At 46.4% G+C, this 19355-nt stretch overlaps 1 protein-coding gene across 1 annotated transcript in view; it reads right to left on the bottom strand.

The window, feature by feature from the left end:
* The window catches only part of TGM5 (transglutaminase 5), a 31883-nt gene extending 18196 nt beyond the window's left edge, over positions 1 to 13687 (bottom strand). Inside the window, exons 1-5 of the mRNA XM_046010212.1 lie at positions 13678 to 13687; positions 7936 to 8115; positions 7581 to 7826; positions 3279 to 3397; positions 410 to 538 (exon numbers count right to left, since the gene is read on the bottom strand). Of these exons, the coding sequence (XP_045866168.1) occupies positions 410 to 538; positions 3279 to 3397; positions 7581 to 7826; positions 7936 to 8115; positions 13678 to 13687 (684 nt within the window). The remainder of the gene's footprint in view (positions 1 to 409; positions 539 to 3278; positions 3398 to 7580; positions 7827 to 7935; positions 8116 to 13677) is intronic.
* Positions 13688 to 19355: the final 5668 nt, after the last annotated feature.

Here is a 19355-nt window from a genome sequence, read left to right on the forward strand (position 1 = left end):
GGCCATTCTGACTTGTCTCCACTGTTAATTAGTTTATTATTCTATTTCTACCCACCCCCTCCAAAGCAAGGCTCTTAAAAACCCTTCAGAGCAAAGGAAATTTCGAAAAGACAAGACCATTTCCCAAACCAGAGCAACACTCAGCCTTCCCTAAAAATTGCAATTTGGAATTAATCAAGGTGATGGCCCACACCCAGCTAATTCAGACCTCGGCTGAGAAAACCTGTTACCCAGATTTTTGTCCTCAGTCTCAGCCAAACTGGCCTTGCCAGAGGGCCCCTGCTTTTGACTCTTCATCCCTCCGTTACAGGGGGCAAGTGTGAGTTGGCACTCCCCCACCCCACACATGGCTTCCTCCCTCTCTGGACACACCCTGGGTGGGCAGAGCCAGAGCCAGATCCAAGCTCACCATGGCACACACTACTCTGCTGAGGTAGACGGGGCTTCCCCGCAGGGCACAGTCTGTGGCTGGGTCGATCTGGAAGTTCAGGCTCTTGTCTAGCAGCTCCAGGCAGATGTCTATGATATTCTCTTCAAACTACAAGGGGAGATGCAGAGGGGCAGAGCGCCCATAATTGGCACAGGCAGATATGGGAAGAAATTCATGACCCACCCCGCCCAGTTCTCGAATAGAGTGTGTTTGTGGAATGCAAACCCATTTGGAAGGTAACTGTGTCCAGTAGCCCAGACACGAAGTACATCTTAAGCCAGATGCAGGGTCTCAGAGCTCTGAGAGCTCTGGGGTCACAAGCCACATGGTTTGCATATCCTACAAATCAAATCCCTGGTTAAAATGAGTCTGACTGGTTAAAAAGTCTCTTTTTCCCTCTTCACCTTTCAATGCCCACACTCCTGGAGCCCATGGGATGTTCTTGCTAAAACCATGTTGCCTCATCCTCCACCTCTAGCTGCTGACCCAGCTCACCATTGGCAGCTGTGGCTCAGGTGCTGCTGCCAACTTGTCTTGGCACCTGTGACTCAGTTGGGCTCTGGAATGACTAATAGCATGTGAGGTACAGAAAGTTCCCACCCAAGGCAGGCTGACTTGTCCTTCGGGCTTGACATGGATACCACTTTATCTGAGGCTTTCCCTGAACCTGAGCCTGTTTTCGCTTCAGGTAGGATGGAGCCAAGTTCTGTCTTCCCTGCCTAAGCATATGCTCTGTCTCTCTCTAGCTATTCTTTTTTTTTTTTAAGGTTTTATTTATTTATTTGAATGGGGGGGGGCATGAGCAGGGGGAAGAGGGAGAAGTAAGCTCTCCGCTGAGCAGGGAGCCTGACGTGGGACTCAGTCCCAGGATCCCAAGGTCATGACCTAAGCCAAAGGCAGACACTCAACCGACTGAGCCAACCAGGTGCCCCCTCTCCAGCTGCTCTTGCAACTCTGTGCCCCAGAACTGGCACTGGTTCCCAACACATAGTAGGGATTCCATGCATACAACTCTGTGCCCCAGAACTGGCACTGGTTCCCAACACATAGTAGGGATTCCATGCATACAACTCCACAGCTGAATGAGAGTAAATTAATGCATTTATTCCCATGTAATATTCCCACAGGACAATAAAGAGGATTAGGAGGTTTCTTTGACTCATCTTCCTCAGGGGACAGTTCCATCAGTTCACTTTTCTGCTTTCAAATGTTTGAAGTCCTCTGGACCTTCAGAATCAAAGCTCTCACCTCCTCTATACATAAGACCTTCCCTGATCCAGCCCCCTTCTACCTCTCCAGCCTCATGTCTCAACACCTCCTGCCTCATCATTTTGCTTCAGCAAAATCAGATTCCTTGTAACCGTTGCAGCAGACCAAACCATTTCCCCCTTTGTGTTTTGGCTAATGTGTCACTCTGCCTGGGATATTTTCTCCACTTTCCTTCACTTGGCTAACTCAGTCCAAACATCTCCCTTCCCAGGAAGCTTCCTTGAGAGCTCCATGACCAACCACATGCTCCTCGTCCAGTCTCCCAGAACCTCCTGTGCCCATCTCACTCTTTGCAATACCCACTGCATGGTAAGTGACCTGCTTATGTGACTGAGTCTCCATTACGCCACTAGCTCGGGGACCGTGTTTAATTCATTTTCACATTCCTAGCACCTAGCACGTGGCCTGGCCTTCAGTAGGCATTCAATGTGAGTCCACTAAACGAGAGGCAAGGAGAAAGGGAGGGGGGCCAGAAAGAAGCAGTTGCTCACTTCTGTTGCTCACAGATGATGGTATGCTCCTGTCTCTAGGGGCTCTCCAGATCCTCCAGATCCTCCAGATCTTCATAAGTGAAGAGCTGGGGAGATCAGTTGGGACCTGTTGAGGCTGCCAGATCTCATCTTACCTATGGCCACCTGGGGGGTCCTAGGCTGTGTGGCTGCAGCCACATGTGTTAGAGTTCAATTTGGGCAGGTCTAGGAGAGGAACCCATATCAAATGGACACAAGGGCCCCCAGGATTTCCCAGCCAATAGCCAGCTGGCAGCGGGAGCTGGTCTTCTCCCAGCAACGGTGTTGAGAGAGAACCCTCTTCCCTGGCCTGGTGCTGGACTTCCCGGAGCACCTGCTGGAGGCTGAACTTTATGTGGGAGGCAGGCTTTCATCAAGGCGGGAGTTGCAAAACACTGCGATGAACACAATGCAATTTTTATCAAAAAATCATGTTTTAGAATATACACAGAAAAGAAAATGTAGAGAAACATACACTGTGCTGGTGACAGTGCTTAGCATGGCCTTCATACTCCAAGTACCTATTTTTGCAATGTTTCTTGTAAAGTTTTTTAATCAGCCAGGTATTAGTTTTATAATGAAAAAGATATCAAACTAACAAAAAGGTAATAGTAACCAGGAGGGAAATGCATCGCTACATGTCCCTGAGATGTTCAGGGACAAGTTACCTCTGTATGACAGAACTGATCCTAGGGTCTGTGGCCTGGGTGATGAGGCTGAAGTGAGAGAGGCAAAGCTGGCCCTAGTGGAAACAGTTCAACAAACAAAAACCAGGCACCATCATGGCCATCATCACTCTTGTCCCTTCATCCTCATCCTCATACTCAAAGGAATTCCAGGGTGGGTGCCTTTAGCTGCCCTTCCCCCTTGGATCCTGATGTCCTAACCAGACATCAGCAGTGAAGGACATCTTCCGACTGTCTATGACTGCTCCTCTAGCTCCCTGGAGTGTCATCTCACACCTTACTCTTCCCATTTGTCAATTTTGGGTGAACCCTGCATGAGGAGAACCCTCCCACCCTGCTCCTGTTCCCCTCTTCCCAGGAGCCGTGAGTAGGATTGAGACCTACCTGTCCATAGTTCCAGGGGCATGGGCGGATCCAGTTCTTGTTCCCTTGGTAAATGAAGCCATAATCATTCACAACATATTCCTGCCTCTGGGGCTCACTGTCCAAGTAGACAGAATCGTCTAGGAATCAAAGTGGGAGGACACAAAGAAAAGTCATTTTGCCCTTCCTGCCCCATTCCCATCCCCAGAAGACAAAGTCCCAGGGAAAGTGAGCTCTGGGGGCACCTGGTTGGCTCACTTGGTTAGACTGCCTTTGGCTCAGATTGTGATCTCAACGTCCTGGGATTAAGCCCCACTCTGGGCTTAGGGCTCCAGCTTCTGGCCTTAGCAGGGAGTCTGCTTATCCCTATCCCTCTGCCCTTACCTTTGTTCTCTCTGTCTCTCAAATAAATAAATAAAATCTTTATTTAAAAAAAAAAAGCTCTGGGGAGGGCACTGGATGACACCAAGAGGTGCAGAAGCGGCTGGTTCTTGGAGAGACCCACCTTCTACAGTCCCTCAAAACCAGCCACAGGTTCAATCCAAACATGAGGTTGAACAGAAAAAAATTTACGTTTGGTGGAATTTCTTGGTTCACACGGCACATTTACATCCTCACCCCATTTAAGATTGAGGGAACAGGCTCAGAGTGGTAACTTGTCCAAATCACATGTAAAGTACAGAGTGAAATTTGAACCCAGAATCTATATGACACCATATTCCATGATCTTTCTGCTACACTCAACTAATCCTGATTGGAAAAGAGGAAACCAGAATTTTGGGGTTGGCAGTAACCTCCTCATTCATTTTGTAGGAATTTAGTCTAAAGACAGTAGTTTGGAAGTACATAGAGATTTGGATGCTAAGTTGTTTATCTGAGTGCTGTTTATGACACTGAAAAGCTGGAAACAACCTAAATGCCTGGTTCTTGGAGCTGATTAAATAGCCATACTTATGCACGCTATTAAAATAAGATCATAATGGGGCACCTGGGTGGCTCAGTGGGTTGAGCCTCTGCCTTAGGTTTAGGTCGTGATCTTGGGGTCCTGGGATTGAGCCCTGCATCGGGTTCTCTGCTTGGCGGGGAGCCTGCTTCCTCCTCCCCCTCTGCCTGCTTCTCTGCCTACTTGTGATTTCTCTCTCTGTCAAATAAATACATAAAACCTTTATAAAAAAATAAGATCACAAAATTGTATATATAGGCATCAAAATCTACACATGATATATTAAGATTAAATGGGTTATATAATAATGTTATAACATAAATTGATGTTTGTTAAAAACATTTATGCAGAGGATTTTTGAAGGCTATTCCTAAAGGGGTTAATAGTAATTTTTTTTCCTTTTTCCTACTGCTATTCTCCAGATTTTCTGGCATGAACATGTTATTACTTTCGTGATATAAAATAATTATCTTTGGGACGCCTGGGTGGCTCAGTGGGTTAAGCCTCTGCCTTCGGCTCAGGTCGTGATCTCAGGGTCCTGGGATCGAGCCCCGCATCGGGCTCTCTGCTCAGCAGGGAGCCTGCTTCCTCCTCTCTCTCTGCCTGCCTCTCTCCCTACTTGTGATCTCTGTCTGTCAAATAAATAAAGAAAAATCTTTTTAAAAATTATCTTTTTAAAGTTGAGAATGAACGAACAAAGGCCAGGGGAGCAGGTGTCCCCTTTGCGGTGTCCTGGAACAGTCTGGAAGCCCCGCCAAATCCTTAGGTAAAAGTGCTCTCCTCACTTCCTGAGACTGAGCCTGCATGGTGGAGGATGACCTCTGGGAGAGATGTATTTTATTGAGGTCTTTCACCGTGTGGTGAGACCTGCGGTGGGTTCACGGTTGAGACCATACACATCCCTTCTCACAGTAGGGGCTAGCAGTGGCCAGAACTCCAGGGTGGGGCTTTCCAGCCAATATCTTGGACATGGTCATGGGGTTGCCACTGAACCTGACTTCAGCCCCTACTGCTCCCTGGTCCAATAGTGAGACTCCCTGGAACCTGGATAGGGCACAGCTACAAAAAAGAAGTCCTCACAGATATCACTTTCCTCCTCATAGCTCAGGGGAGACCTCAGTACAGTCTGAAATCCACAGTCTTGGAGGCCAGGATGGGTGTGTGTAAGAGAGGGAGAGATAGAAACAGACAGACAACTGTCCTCCTTGACCCAGTGGCAGGGCCTTTTCACATGGCTAATGGGTGAGAGCTCTGGGCCACTCAGTGACACTTGCGGTGTGTGGTGGGAGGCGGTTAGAGATGCTAGATTCCAGCCAGGTTCTTTTTTTTTTTTTTTTAAGTTCAATTCATTAACTTTCTTTTTTAAGATTTTTATTTATTTATTTATTTGACGGAGAGAGAGATCACAAGTAGGCAGAGAGGCAGGCAGAGAGAGAGGGGGAAACAGGCTCCCCGCTGAGCAGAGAGCCCAATGTGGGGCTCAATCCCAGGACCCTGAGGTCATGATCTGAGCCGAAGGCAGAGGCTTAACCCACTGAACCACCCAGGTGCCCCCCAGCCAGGTTCTGATACCACTCACGTGGCCCCTTGAGATAAGGTTGGGGGAGCAGTAGATGAGAGGGTGGAAGGGGAAGGGACATCCTCTAACTAGAAGTAAGACTGTTGCTTCTGATCTCTGCCCAAAAGCCCACCAGCCCCATTCTCTACTATCAGCTCTTTCTGGCCTTCTTCCCATTCTCTCCTCTTGACTTTTCCTTCATTCTGCCCACACCATGTCTATATGTCTGTATAACTACTCTGCCCCCCAGGTAGATTTAGATGACAGGGATTGTGGAGACACGTAGTGCTGGGCTATTCCGTGTAGCTTTGTTTGTCTAAGACAAAAATTGGAAACAGCCAAAGTACCCATAAGTAGGAAACCAGTTAAAAACATTTGGTGCATCCAAACAGTGGAGTAATTACAGTCATTAAAAAGGACATATTGATAGGAAAATACATTCAAAATTGAATTGTTGAATGAAAAAAGCAAGGCATTCTATGTACCATATAATCCCATTTGTGGTATGATTATATAATCACACACATATGCATATATGTATAAGTACATATTTATTTAAGCATAAAACATTTTTGTAAGGCTGCACAAGAAAGTGTGAAGAGGATTTTTCTCTGGAAGATGGAACTTGGAGACTGGAATAAGGTTTTACTCGTCACCTTATACTTTCCTTCCTGCCTCCTTTCTATCTCTTTCCCTCCTCCCTCCCACCTTCCCTCCCTTCCTTCCTCCCTTCCTCCTTCCCTCCCTGCCTTTCCTTCCTCCCTTTTCTCCCTTCCCTTCCTTCCCTTCCCTTCCCTTCCCATCCCTTCTTCCTTCCCCTTTACCTCATTCCACACTCAATGCAATTTTACTTATAATGAAAAAATTTAAGTTAACTTAAAAATATACGGTGGGGCACCTGGGTGGCTCATTTGGTTAAGTGCCTGCCTTCAATTCCAGTCATGATCCTGGAGTCCTGGGTCATGATCCTGGAGTCCTGGGATGAAGCCCTGAATCCAGCTCCCTGCTCAGTGGGGAGTCTGCTCTTCCCTTGCCCTCTGCCCACCCCCACCCTTGTTCTCTCTCTCTCACTTGCGCGCACACGCTCTTGCTCTCTCAAATAAATAAATAAATAAAATCTTTTTAAAAATATTTAGTAAAGGTAGATGTTAATAGTGGTCAAATTTAATTATAATAGTTTTTTTTAAAAGATATTATTTATTTATTTGACAGAGTGAGATCACAAGTAGATAGAGAGGCAGGCAGAGAGAGAGAGAGAGAGAGGGAAGCAGGCTCCCTGCTGAGCAGAGAGCCCGATGCGGGACTCGATCCCAGGACCCTGAGATCATGACCTGAGCGGAAGGCAGTGGCTTAACCCACTGAGCCACCCAGGCGCCCTAATTATAATAGTTTTTAAGTAAAGATAACTAGTCTCATGTTGTTGTTTTTTTAAAGATCTTATTTATTCGTTTAACAGAGAGGGAGAGTACAATCAGGGAAAGCAGTAGGCAGTGGGAGGGAGAAGCAGGCTCCCAGCTGAGCCAGGAGCCCAATGCGGGGCTCAATCCCACCTGGGATCACTACCCGAGCTGAAGGCAGACACTCAACAAACTGAGCCACCCAGGCCTCCCTACTTGGCTCATGTTTTTAAAATTCTAAATAAGTAAATAAATAGCAACTTCTCCTGCCCTCTTTGTTGGTGGTTGGGAGTAGATGCTGAGTGCATGCAGTTGGAGGTTTCTGGTAGCCAAGGAACAGGGGTCTAGAAATTCTTGAGCCTGGCTCTCTGTGGCACTGACAAAAGGGCAGAGACAAGAGGCCCCCACACAGACACTCGCCTTACCTGGGCACCAGGGATTGAAGAGCAGGATGAACTCCCCAAGCTGGTAGGCTGTGACAGATCTCTGGAAAGAGTCAATATGAACTTTCAAGAGATACCGACCCACAGGTGCCACAGGAGGGGCGTACAGGCTCACCTCCAGGGAGCTGGCCCCATTAGTCTCCAGAGAGGCAATCCATGGGCTGGGGCCATGACGACCTGTTAGGCTGAACAGGGCTCGAGTCCCCTTGGACAGGTCTGGTAGGGGTCCTGGGAGGGAAGCAGAACAGAGGCTCTCTCTTTCAACCCTCCAGAATCTCCCTAAATACTCTCACACACATACACACACACACACACTCACACCCTCAGGGGTCCTCACCAGTCTCAACGACAAAGATGATATTGTCCAGGTCTGGCTGGAAGCCCCGGTTCCTGAAGTACAGAGTGACATTGAAGGACTGGCCCCGGCGGACTAGGAGGCGGTCAGAGCTGATCTCGTCTGTGTGGTGCCGCACGTTGTTCTGGAAGCTCTGGAGGTCTGTGAGGGCCACTTCCAGCCCTGCAACAGGGCAGCCAGGAGCATATGAAAGAGCAGGGTTGTGGAGCCTGGTCCAATCCTGCCTGCCACTTAGTTGTACAAAATTAAGAAAGAAGCTTAACCTCTCTGAACCTCAGTTTCCAAGTCAGTAAAACAGAATCCATGATACCAGTCTTACATGGTTTTTATGAGGATTAAATGAAGATTCAAACATGCAGGTGCCTCTTTCTTACTTCCTTTTCGCCTCCCTTCCTTGCTTCCAGGACCCTTTATCCCCATCTTGCTTACACTCTTCTGGAGATGCATGGTTTTCTGCCTCTATCCAACCCCTTTTGTAGTCCTGGTCAAGTGTGATCGCTCCCTTCAGCCTAGCATATCTCCAGACTCACCCCAGCATCCAGCTTTTGGACTCAAGTTAACAGTTTCAGTTGGCCCAGTACCAGCCTCCACATCTAGATCTGGTAGTACTATGCTTTTAGCAGTTTGCTGACTCTCTGCCCACCACTAATGCCATGTGCCTATTGCCCTGGGAGCTGGGATTCTGAGGACAGTCAAAGAAAGGCCCACTCCCAGGGGCACCTGGGTGGCTTAGTCAGTTAAGCGTTCAACTCTTGGTTTTGGCTCAGGTCATGGTCTCAGGGCTGTGAGATTAAGCCCTGCAGAGGGCTCCGCACTAAGTGGGCAGTCTGCTTGTGTTTTTCTTCTTTCCCTCCCCCCCTGCCCCTCCCAAATAAAAATAAATCTTAAAAAGAGAAGAAGAAGAAGATGGAGAAAGGCCCACTCCCTGCCTTCTGGAGCTTCTAATGAAACACAGATTGATCTCACTGTTCTCCAAGTGTGTCTCCCTGAAAGAGGCTCCATTTGTGACTTCCTGATGTTTGACCATGGTCTTACAGTGATCCCCAGGCACCTGGGCTCACAAGCTTTAAAGCACAACTGGCTCTCCTATCTCCTTCCTAGTCTTTATCCATTCGTGTGTGACAAGTCCCTTTACCCAAATTAAAATATCTCTGATACCAACCCGCCTTTCCAAATTTACACAATTCTGGCCTCCTCACTTCATACCTAGTGACCATAAGAGCCTCTATCAGATATCCTGCTTCCTACTCATCCCCTCCTAACACATCACCAGATTTTCTTTCCTCAATACAAATTGATCATGCCAACCTTTTCCTCTAAAAGTTCTGAGATACCCCACAGCCCACCATACAAAAGACACACTCCTTAACCTGACATTTATTACCACACCTGGTCTTCACCTACACTTGCATTCTCACTTCTCACCACTCCCATTGTGGACTCTCTCCTCTAGCCAATCTGTCCTCAAGCAAATGGTAGCTTTGCCTGTCCATATATTTTGATCCTGCTGTAATGCCAACTTAGAATGCCCTCTCATTCCATCTGTCCCAACCAAATATCTAACCAAATTCCACCTGTCCTCCAAGGTCTGTTGAAGACCCATCTGTTTCATGAAGCCTGCCCCCATTGACCCACCCTTCTTCCCATCTCCCACTGACCTGCCGTACTTAACTGCATCACTTACAGAAAATCTTAATTCCTTCATTTAGTTAATACCATGCTTATTTTTTTCAATTTTATCAAACTTTTACTGAGAGCCTACTAATTTCAGGATCAGCATGAGACGTTCAGGTAGTTTTGTCAAGTTTTTGTCTGTCTTCCACCACGAGGATAGAGGATAGAGGCCTAGCTGTTTTGTCTCAGCTGTATGTAGATTATGAGAAATACAAACCAAAGTATTTGACTATATCCAACACCCTCTCACAATAAAATACAAGTAAATTATATCTAGGAAGATAAGTAAATTTGCTCAACCTGATAAAGATTATCTGGGAAAAATCCAAGCCATAACCATGCTTAATAGTAAAAAACTAGATACTTCCCCCTACATTTAGGAACAAGACAAGGATGTCTCCTCTCTCCCCACCCATTAGCATTATACTGGAGTTTCTAGCCAATATACACCGGAAAGAAGAAGTACAATTATCTTTATTAACATATAACATGATCTTGAATATAGCAAATCCTAAAAAATCCACACACAAAATTAGAAACTAGTAGACATATTCATCAAAAATTAATTACGTTTCATACACTTGAGATGAATAAAGTTGCACCCCTATCTCACACCATATAAAATAATGGACTCAAAGTCAATTAAGGACTTGAGTGTAAGGGATAAAACTATAAAACATTTAGAAGAAAACATAGGGGGTAAATCTATATGATCTTGAACTAGGAAATGATTTCTTAGATATGAAATAGAAGCACAAGCAATAAAGGAAAAAAACTATAAATTAGATTTCATCAAAACGAATAACTGTAGTTTCAAGTACATCTTCAATAAAGTGAAAAGACAACCCATAGAATGATTGAAAATATTTGTAAATCATATATCTGATAAGGGACTTGTATCAAGAATATATAAGGAGGGGCACCTGGGTAGCTCAGTTGGCTAAGCTGTTGCCTTTGGCTCAGGTCTTGATCCTGGGGTCGTGAGATGGAGCCCTGCATTGGGCTCCCTCCTCAGTGGGGAGCCTGCTTCTCCTTCTTCTTCTGCCCCTCTCCCTTGCTCATGCTGTTTTGCATGCATAATCTCTCTCTGTCTCTCTCAAATAAAGAAATACAATCTTTTAAAAAGAATATATAAAGAATTTGTATGACCTAATAATAAAAAAAAAAATGAAAAATGGGCAATTGATCTGAATAGACATTTCTCCAAAGGAATATGCAAAAGACCAATAAGCAAATGAAAAAAAAAATCATTAATCATTAGGGAAATGCAAATTAAATACCACTTCATACCCACTGGGATGGCTCTAATAAGAAAGACAGAAAATAATAAGTGTTGGTTAAGGATGTGGAAAAATTGAAGCTCTATACATTGCTGGTGAGATTGTAAAATGGTGCAGCGGCTTTGGAAAACAGTATGGCAGTCCTTCAAAAAATTAAAAGTAGAGTTACCATGTGACTCAGCAGTTTCACTCCTAGGTATGTACCCAAGAAATTGAAAATATATGTTCACACAAAATCTGTACATGAATGTTGATAGAAGCTTTATTCATAATAGCCAAAAGATGTAGACCATCAAATGATTACCAGATCAATAAATGTGGTAATTCCATAAAGAAAAAACTTGAAAACATTATGCTAAGTGAAAGGAGTCAGACATAAAAGGTCCCATGTTATATGATTCACATTATGAAATCTGCAGAATAGGTAAACCCATAGAGACAGATGGTAGATTAAGGTTTGCCAGGGTTTGGGAGGAGGTGGGAATGAGATGTGACTATGGATGGATATGGTGTTTCTTATAAAAGAAATATAAGCATAATGGTCAGCACATTGTAGGTACTAAAAGATTGTTAGGGCTCATGGGTGGCTCAGTCAGTTAAGCATCCAACTCAGTTTTGGCTCAGGTCATGGTCTCAGAGTCATGAGATGGAGCCCTGCATCGGACTCCACACTCAGCAGGGAGTCTTCTTGAGATTCTTTCTCCCCTCTCTTTTCCCCTCTGCCCTTGCCCCTGCTCTCTCTCTCTCTCTCTCTCTCTCTAAAATAAATAAGTAAAATCTTAAAAAAAAAAAAAAGATGTTTGTTAGTTTGAATAGAGTTCTCTATCCTTTGCATAATCATTCTGCACTCATTTCAAATTCAACCAACACCTCATTGGAGGCTGGGCACCATCCTAGGCACTCTGTCTCATTGAATCCTCACCACAATGTTGGAGGGATGAAATGCCATGTCATTCACACTTAGAGATGAGGAAACAAGGTTCAGACAGATTAACTGTCTTATCTAAGCTTGAACCTAGGGTTACTGGCCCAAGTCCTGTGCTCTTTCCATTACCCAACACTAGCTGCATTGCTCTTCTTCACTCATGTTCAGAAAGGACATCTAACCCACTCTTAGCAGGACTAGTGGAAAAAGAAGTTCACTCTTTTTGGAGACCAGATGACTAGACAGACATTACTAACTGGCTCCAATTCAGGTTGGGCATGTGACCCAGAACACTCAACAGGTACAGCAACATTTGCCTGACAGCAAGCACTGAGGCCAAATCTCATCTTCTGGATATATCATGGGTCAAGTTAACCTCTGCCTGTAATGCTGGGATCGGTCTTCACTCCAGATACCAGATATTCAAATATGGGGCACATTTACTATTGGCCATATTTGTTCTCCTTCATGTGAGGAGAGAAGGGAGTGAAATGATCAGGGAAATAGAAAGGAAATTATAGAAAGAATTTTTAAAGTAATTGATCTCAGTATTTATCCTAGAGAAACACTCCCACATGAGTACAGAGGCATCCACAAGAATGTGCCCTGCAACATTGCTTATACAACTGGAAAATGAGAAACAACCTAAATGCCTACAAAAAAGGGACTGGATAGGGGTGCCTGGGTGGCTCAGTTGGTTGAGCATCCTGATCTTGGTTTTGGCTCAGGTCTTGATCTCAGGCTCATGGGTTTGAGCCCTGCAGCCGCTCCACACTCAGCTGGGAGTCTGCTTCCCTTCTCCCTCTCATAAATAAATACATCTTTTTTTTTTTAATGGGACTGGATAAATAAAATTATTTATACCCATACTATGGGATGCTTTGCAAAGTGGGAAATTTTGAGGTAGATTTATAGATACTAATTGGCACAGGTAGAGCTCCAACACATTACTATTGAGTGAAAAAATATCAAGCTGTAGAAAAATACGTGCAACATGGTGATACCATGATACACCAAAAACAAGCTTGTATTATATTGAATATATATCTTTATTTATAGACAAAAGACTAGAACAGTAATTTCTCTTAGAAATGATCACAGTGGTTTCTCAAGATGAGGCTGAGGTTGGGGGTGGCAGGCAGGCGACTGTAACTTTATCTGTAATTATTGTTTTATTTTACTCCAACTATGTACCCATGTATTTCTTGTGTAGTTAAAAATTATAAAAATTTAAACAAAAAATAATAAATGAAGATGAGACTGTTTGTAGAGCTTGGAGTTCATTCTTATAAATGGTTTCAACTAACCATTTACTCTTCAGTAGAAACTTTCTAGAAAGGGAGTTGATACAGAGAGGAGTGGTGGTGGGAAGATGAGCTAAAATGAGGAAGAGACCTCCTGAAGTGGGGAAAAAAGGGAAGATATGAAGATGAGAGAATGTTGGAGTTGAAAGACAACTTCAAGATTGTCTTGTCCACCCCAATCCCTCATGTTTCAGGCAGGGGGCTGGGAACTATAGAAGTGACTTGCTAAATGTTAAAGAGTCAGCAAGTGGCAGAGGACAGGATCCCTGACCCACTCATCCCTGGCCCTGCCCCGTCCCACTGGATTATGGAAGCAGGCATGCTGGTACACAGCTGTTTGGCTATGTTTACCAGCCAGCCTCCACCTTGTCTCCTGGGTCTCAGGCTATCAACAAATACTGAGGTTCCTGAGTTTCTGCTCTGTCTGCCTCAGTTCTTTATTTACTCTTTTCTTCCCCTGAATCCATTCTCCCCTTGACTTCCTATGGTCTCTCTGTCTTCTTGCTCTCTCTGATCCAGGAGCCCCGCGGGCCTCCCCTACCTTGCTCCATGGTGGCTGCCTCTGGTTCCTGGGCTGCTCCCCACAGGAGAGCTGGGTGGTGTGGAGCTTCAGGAAACTGGTTCTGGAGTGGTTTACTCCCCTCCCATCCTCAAGACTCCAGGAGACACCGAAGGCAGGGTGGCTGCTGCACTGCTACCTGCTTACTGGGCAGATCACAACTGGTTTTCTCACTTGCCCTCAGGTTTTTCTTGGCAGCGTTGCTTGACTGAGAGGAAGTGTGGAGGCCAATGAACTCTCAGGCCCGTGTGCCATGTGAGCTTTTGACAGCTCTTGGGCAATGGGGCCTTCCATGACAGTTGCTGTGTTGTGGTCGGGGAGCCAGGTGGGGGAGATGAGCTGATGGGGCCTCTCAGGGGATGGAGGGGCCTGTGCCCCCCTGCAAGAAAGAATACCAGGGTCCCAAGACTATACAGCTCACAACTGAGAGCTCCTGGGAGAGTTCTCAAGGCTAGAACTCTGATTGCCTTTTTTTTCTTTTTCCTGAAGAGTCACTTTCTAGACATCAGATGCAAATGGAACCCACTCTGGACCACCCTTGGTATGATTTTGTGGTATTCCTTTTTTGGCAGAGCTATTGTCTTGGGTGAAACCTGCCAGGTGAAGGTGAAACTCAGATAAAAGCAGTAGAGGAAGCAAACTTCGGAAGATTCATGGAGGAGTTTTGGAAGTAGATTAGAGGGTGGGAATGCCAGTGAGTGACCTTGATTCTATTAAGAACAGTACATGTTCTGGGAGTAAGTGTGTGGGGAGAAAAGCACAGATGGGAGAAGACAGGTGGAAGAAGGGGAAAGGGCTCTTCTCAGGGAGCGGGCGGGACACTCTAAGGCTCCCCTCCCCCTCCCCACTCCCACACGGCCTCTCCCTCCTGTGGGACCCTTTTCTGTGCATTCTCCTGCTTTCTGGGTCCCTTAACCTCCCTCCTTAGGAACCTCATTCATCACCATCTGCCCTCTCTCCTATATTTTTTATTAATTATTTTTATTAACATATAATGTATTATTAGCCCCAGGGGCACAGGTCTGTGAATCATCAGGCTTACACATTTCATAACATTCACTGTACCACATACCCTCCCCAGTGTCCATAACCCAACCCCCTCTCCATACCCAACTCCCCCCAGCAACCCTCAGTTTGTTTTGTGAGATTAAGAGTCTCTTATGGTTTGTCTTTGTCCTAATCGCATCTTATTTCATTTTTTCCTTCCCTACCCCCGAGAACCCCCACCCTGCCTCTCAAATTCCTCATATCAGGGAGATCAGATGATAATTGTCTTTCTCTGATGGACTTATTTCGCTTAGCATAATACCCTCTAGTTCCATCCACATTGTCGCAAATGGCAAGAGTTCAATTTTTGATAACTGCATAGTATTCCATTGTGTGTGTGTGTGTGTGTGTGTGTGTGTGTGTGTGTACCACATCTTTATCCATTCATCTGTTGATGGACATCTAGGTTCTTTCCATCGTTTGGCTATTGTGGACATTGCTGCTATAAACATTGGGAGTGCATGTGCCCCTTCAGATCACTACATTTGTATCTTTAGGGTAAATACCCAGTAGTGCAATTGCTGGGGCATAGGGGAGCTCTATTTTCAATTTTTTGAAGGACCTCCATGTTGTTTTCCAGAGTGGCTGCGCCAGCTTGCATTCCCACAACAGTGTAGGAGGGTTCCCTCTCTCCCGTATTTTTGACTCTCCCTCTCCCCAGTCTGCTCTTACAGTGTGTGTATCCATGCATATATGCAATTCACTACCTTACACACACACACACACACACACACACACACACACACACACACACACACACACACACCTTTAATCCAGAATGGAATGCCTCCCCTCTCCCCTTCCTCCTGCATTTCTGGTCTTGGTGAGTGAGGATGGTGCCTGCCCAGTCCCTTTGGGAGAAACCTGGGAGCCACCTTGTATTTCTCCCGTCTTCCTGGCCTCCTTTAGGCCATCAGTCGCTGAGCCCTGCCAGTTCAGCTCCTGATTATCTCCTAACATTAGCCTGTTTTCCCTGTGTCCTTAGCCCTGCCTTCTCTGAAGCACCCCCTTGCCTGGACAACTCCTAACCAGTCTCCCACCCATCCTTTTTCCAAAAGAGCCATCCTCATGATTTTTCTGAAGTGCCAATTCAGTCAGGATGCTCTTGGCTTAAAATCCAGCAGTGGGTTGAGGTGCGTGGGTGGCTCAGTCTATTGAGCATCCAATTATTGGTTTCCCCTGGGGTTGTGATCTTGGGGTCGTGGGATTGAGCCCCGTGTGGGGCTCTGCACTGGGGATGGATTAGGATTTAGGATTCCCTCTCCCTTTCCATCTCGGGATGCCTGGGTGGCTCAGTGGGTTAAGCATCTGACTCTTGATTTCAGCTCAGGTTATGATCTCAGGGTTGTGGGATCGAGCCCTGTGTGGGGCTCTGTGCTCAGTGGGGAGAGTGTTTGGGATTCTCTCTCTCCCCCTGCCCCTCTGCTCCCCCCACCCCAGTCACGCTTTCTCTCTCTCTCTCAAATAAATATATCTTTTTTTTAAAGATTTTATTTATTTATTTGACAGAGAGAGAGATCACAAGTAGGCAGAGAGGCAGGCAGAGAGAGAGAGGAGGAAGCAGACTCCCTGTGGAGCAGAGAGCCCGATGCGGGGCTCGATCCCAGGACCCTGAAATCATGACCTGAGCCGAAGGCAGTGGCTTAATCCACTGAGCGACCCAGGCGCCCCCAAATAAATATATCTTTTAAAAAATCCAGCAGTGGGTCAAGTCCAAACTTCCCAACATTGCCCCCATAGCCCTTCAGGATCTTTCCTTCCTGCGTGGAGTCCACTCAGGCCAAAGTCCTGCTGTTCTCAGATGCAGACCTGCTCTCCTGCACCTGTCAGTCTCTTTCTGAAATGTCCTCCAATTGTCTACTTTCTCAGATCCAGGCTCAAGCACTTCCCCTCCAGGAAGTTTTCCTAACACCCTCTCACTACCACACCAGGCATTTGGGGACACCCCCTTTTCATTCCCTATTAGCCAACTCATACACAACATTATAAATATTTAACCTATTTTTCCCCCAGACCCCTGGAAGGTATGACCTATGTCTTATTAATATATCCCCAGTGCTTACTAATGATGGGGGCTAGTAGTAAAACTACTAGTAGACTAATGACATCTTTTCAGTTCCAGACACTGCCTGACATTATGTGCCTTATCCCACTTAATCTTCATGCTGTTCCCCATGAGTTAGGTACTGTTATTGTTCCTCTATTACAAGTGAGGAAATTGAAGCTTAAAGACTTTAAATAGTTTTTCCAAGATCACTAAAACCAGTGGAGCCAGATTTGAAGGCTGGCAGTCAGACTCCAGAGTCCTGTGTAAGTGCTTAATGCACTATCTGAAGGGTGGGCAGTTTTCCAGTTCATATTTGCTGGCCAGTGCAGTGAATTAAAAGATGACCCATGCGGTGAGCCACCTGGGTGGCTCAGTGGGTTAAAGCCTCTGCCTTCAGCTCAGGTTATGGTCCCAGGGTCCTGGGATCGAGCCCCGCATCTGGCTCTCTGCTCGGCGGGGAGCCTGCTTCCTCCTCTCTCTCTCTCTCTCTCTCTCTCTCTCTCTCTGCCTGCCTCTCTGCCTACTTGTGATCTCTGTCTGTCAAATAAATTTTAAAAAAATTATTAGAAAAAAAAATGACCCATGCATGAACAAATGGATAAATGCCTGAACCCATTACCACATTAGTGGAGATGGGTTATCCCAGGGGAGGAGGAGGAGGCATAGGCAGGAGAGCTGAACTGGGAGGAGAGACAGGAAGGTGAGTGCAGTGAGGGTGAGTGGGTCTGGAGAGGTGGGGTAGCCAAAGAGGAAGGTGCCCAATGGCCACCAGACAATAATAGCCTATTTCATGGCAGTGAGCTAATGAGCTGACTCACAGGTTCAGCTTTTCATTTGATTCCTACAAATCATTAGAGAGTATGTGGAGGTGTGTGTGCCAGGGGCAGGAGGCAGCACTGATCGCAGCAGCTCATTCCTTGGTCAAGGGTAAGGGAGGCCGAGGAGAGCCAGGGAAGCTGAACAGAGTTGATGAGCACCTTCCTCTTGGGAGGGAAGTAAGTCTGTGACCTGCAAGGGTAGAGCACAGAGCAGATCCTGGAACACTCAAGAAGGCAGGTGTGGGCTCACCTACCTTCCCCTGGCCGGCTCTCCCAGGATGGGCGTGGGGTACCTCCAGAAGTTTCTAAGACTCAGAGAGACTAGGATGGTATTTCTGACCCTACCATGAATTCCCAGTATTCTCTGAGCCATGTTCCAATTTCCTTACTGTAGACTCAGGGTCCATGGCTCCATGGGTGCGAAGATCTGAGGGGAGGGAGGGGGTTTCCCACAGACAATTGTAAAGGGAAGCCCAAAGTGGCAGATCCATGTGTGTTCCTCTGCCTCCTCCCTCTTGCTCTGACCAGAAATGGAGCCGGTCACCCAGGAGAGGTGGTTAAACTGATTGGAGGACCTTTGAGTATGAATGTACTTCAAGAATGGCAAAGCTCTTTAGAACGCACTCTCTCATTTTGTCCTCACAATAGTCCTCTGAGGGCTGGCTCTGCTACTGTTGCTGGTATTGTCGTGCACCTGAGGGACTCAGGAGTCAGCCCCGGAGCTCTTTGCTTTATATCACACAATGACACTGAACAGCATGGACCCCAACACTACCAGCTGAAAGGACATGAGCACCGTGGTCTCCGTGAACACCACGGAGGATTCCTGGGCAAGACCAGCAATTAAGAGATTTGGGAGCTGGCCTGCTTTGTGTCCCTGTTCCACACCCCCAGACATTTCTTTCAGAGTTCATTCGTGGGCATCACTGCCTGGGAGGCTAGCACACTGGGTTTTGTGAGACAAGTGGAGGGTGAGGACGGTGAAGCAGGATCAGTCAGGACATATTCTGAAGGCGCTCAGCAGCAGGGTCCTGGGCCCTGGAAAGGACTTTGAGATTGTCTAGCTTGTCCAGCTGAAGTAGGGAAATGAAGCCAGACAGACTTGCCTACACACAGAAAACACTACAGAGTACAGTTTTTTTAAGCAATTTTTGGATGAGGAGACTGGAAAGTATTTGAAAGGTTGACTGCGAAGATAGAAGTGGCTAACCACTCCCTCCCATCGAACGCCCTTGAGGGCCCAGTAGGAAGCCTGTCCACCGTTCCCCCTCCAGAGACACAAGTGACACAGCCAGGGAGCTCTGCACCCCCAGACCGACCTGACAGGAGGAGCAATGACTAAACAAAGGAGGAGGAGGCACTTGGCAGGCGGAACAAGGTTTCAGATTTCCGCAGGAGCCAGCCCAGGTTCTAGGTCTCCCTCAGTGGGTGGGACCCAGATGCAGCACAGCAGTGACAAAGCAGTGACAGGGCCCCACAGAAATGCCCTGGGAACCCAGTGGGGTTGGGTGCAGCAGGCACACAGGGTGGAGCTTGCAAAAGCAAAATAAATTTTAAAAAAAGAGAGAGGAGGAGGGGAGAGGTGCTAAGTGAACCTGCAAAGCCACTAAGCAGGTGAGGAGTGGTAAGGATGAAGGGACCATGCCTGAAAACCTCCAGGAGGAGGATCTCGTTTTCTGTGGTTTCTGAAGTTTCCAAATCTTCCATGATGGAAATATGCCAATTTATAATAACTGTTTTTTATTTTT

Source organism: Meles meles, chromosome 6 (genome assembly GCF_922984935.1).
Source record: "Meles meles chromosome 6, mMelMel3.1 paternal haplotype, whole genome shotgun sequence".
Classification (NCBI taxonomy): domain Eukaryota; kingdom Metazoa; phylum Chordata; class Mammalia; order Carnivora; family Mustelidae; genus Meles; species Meles meles.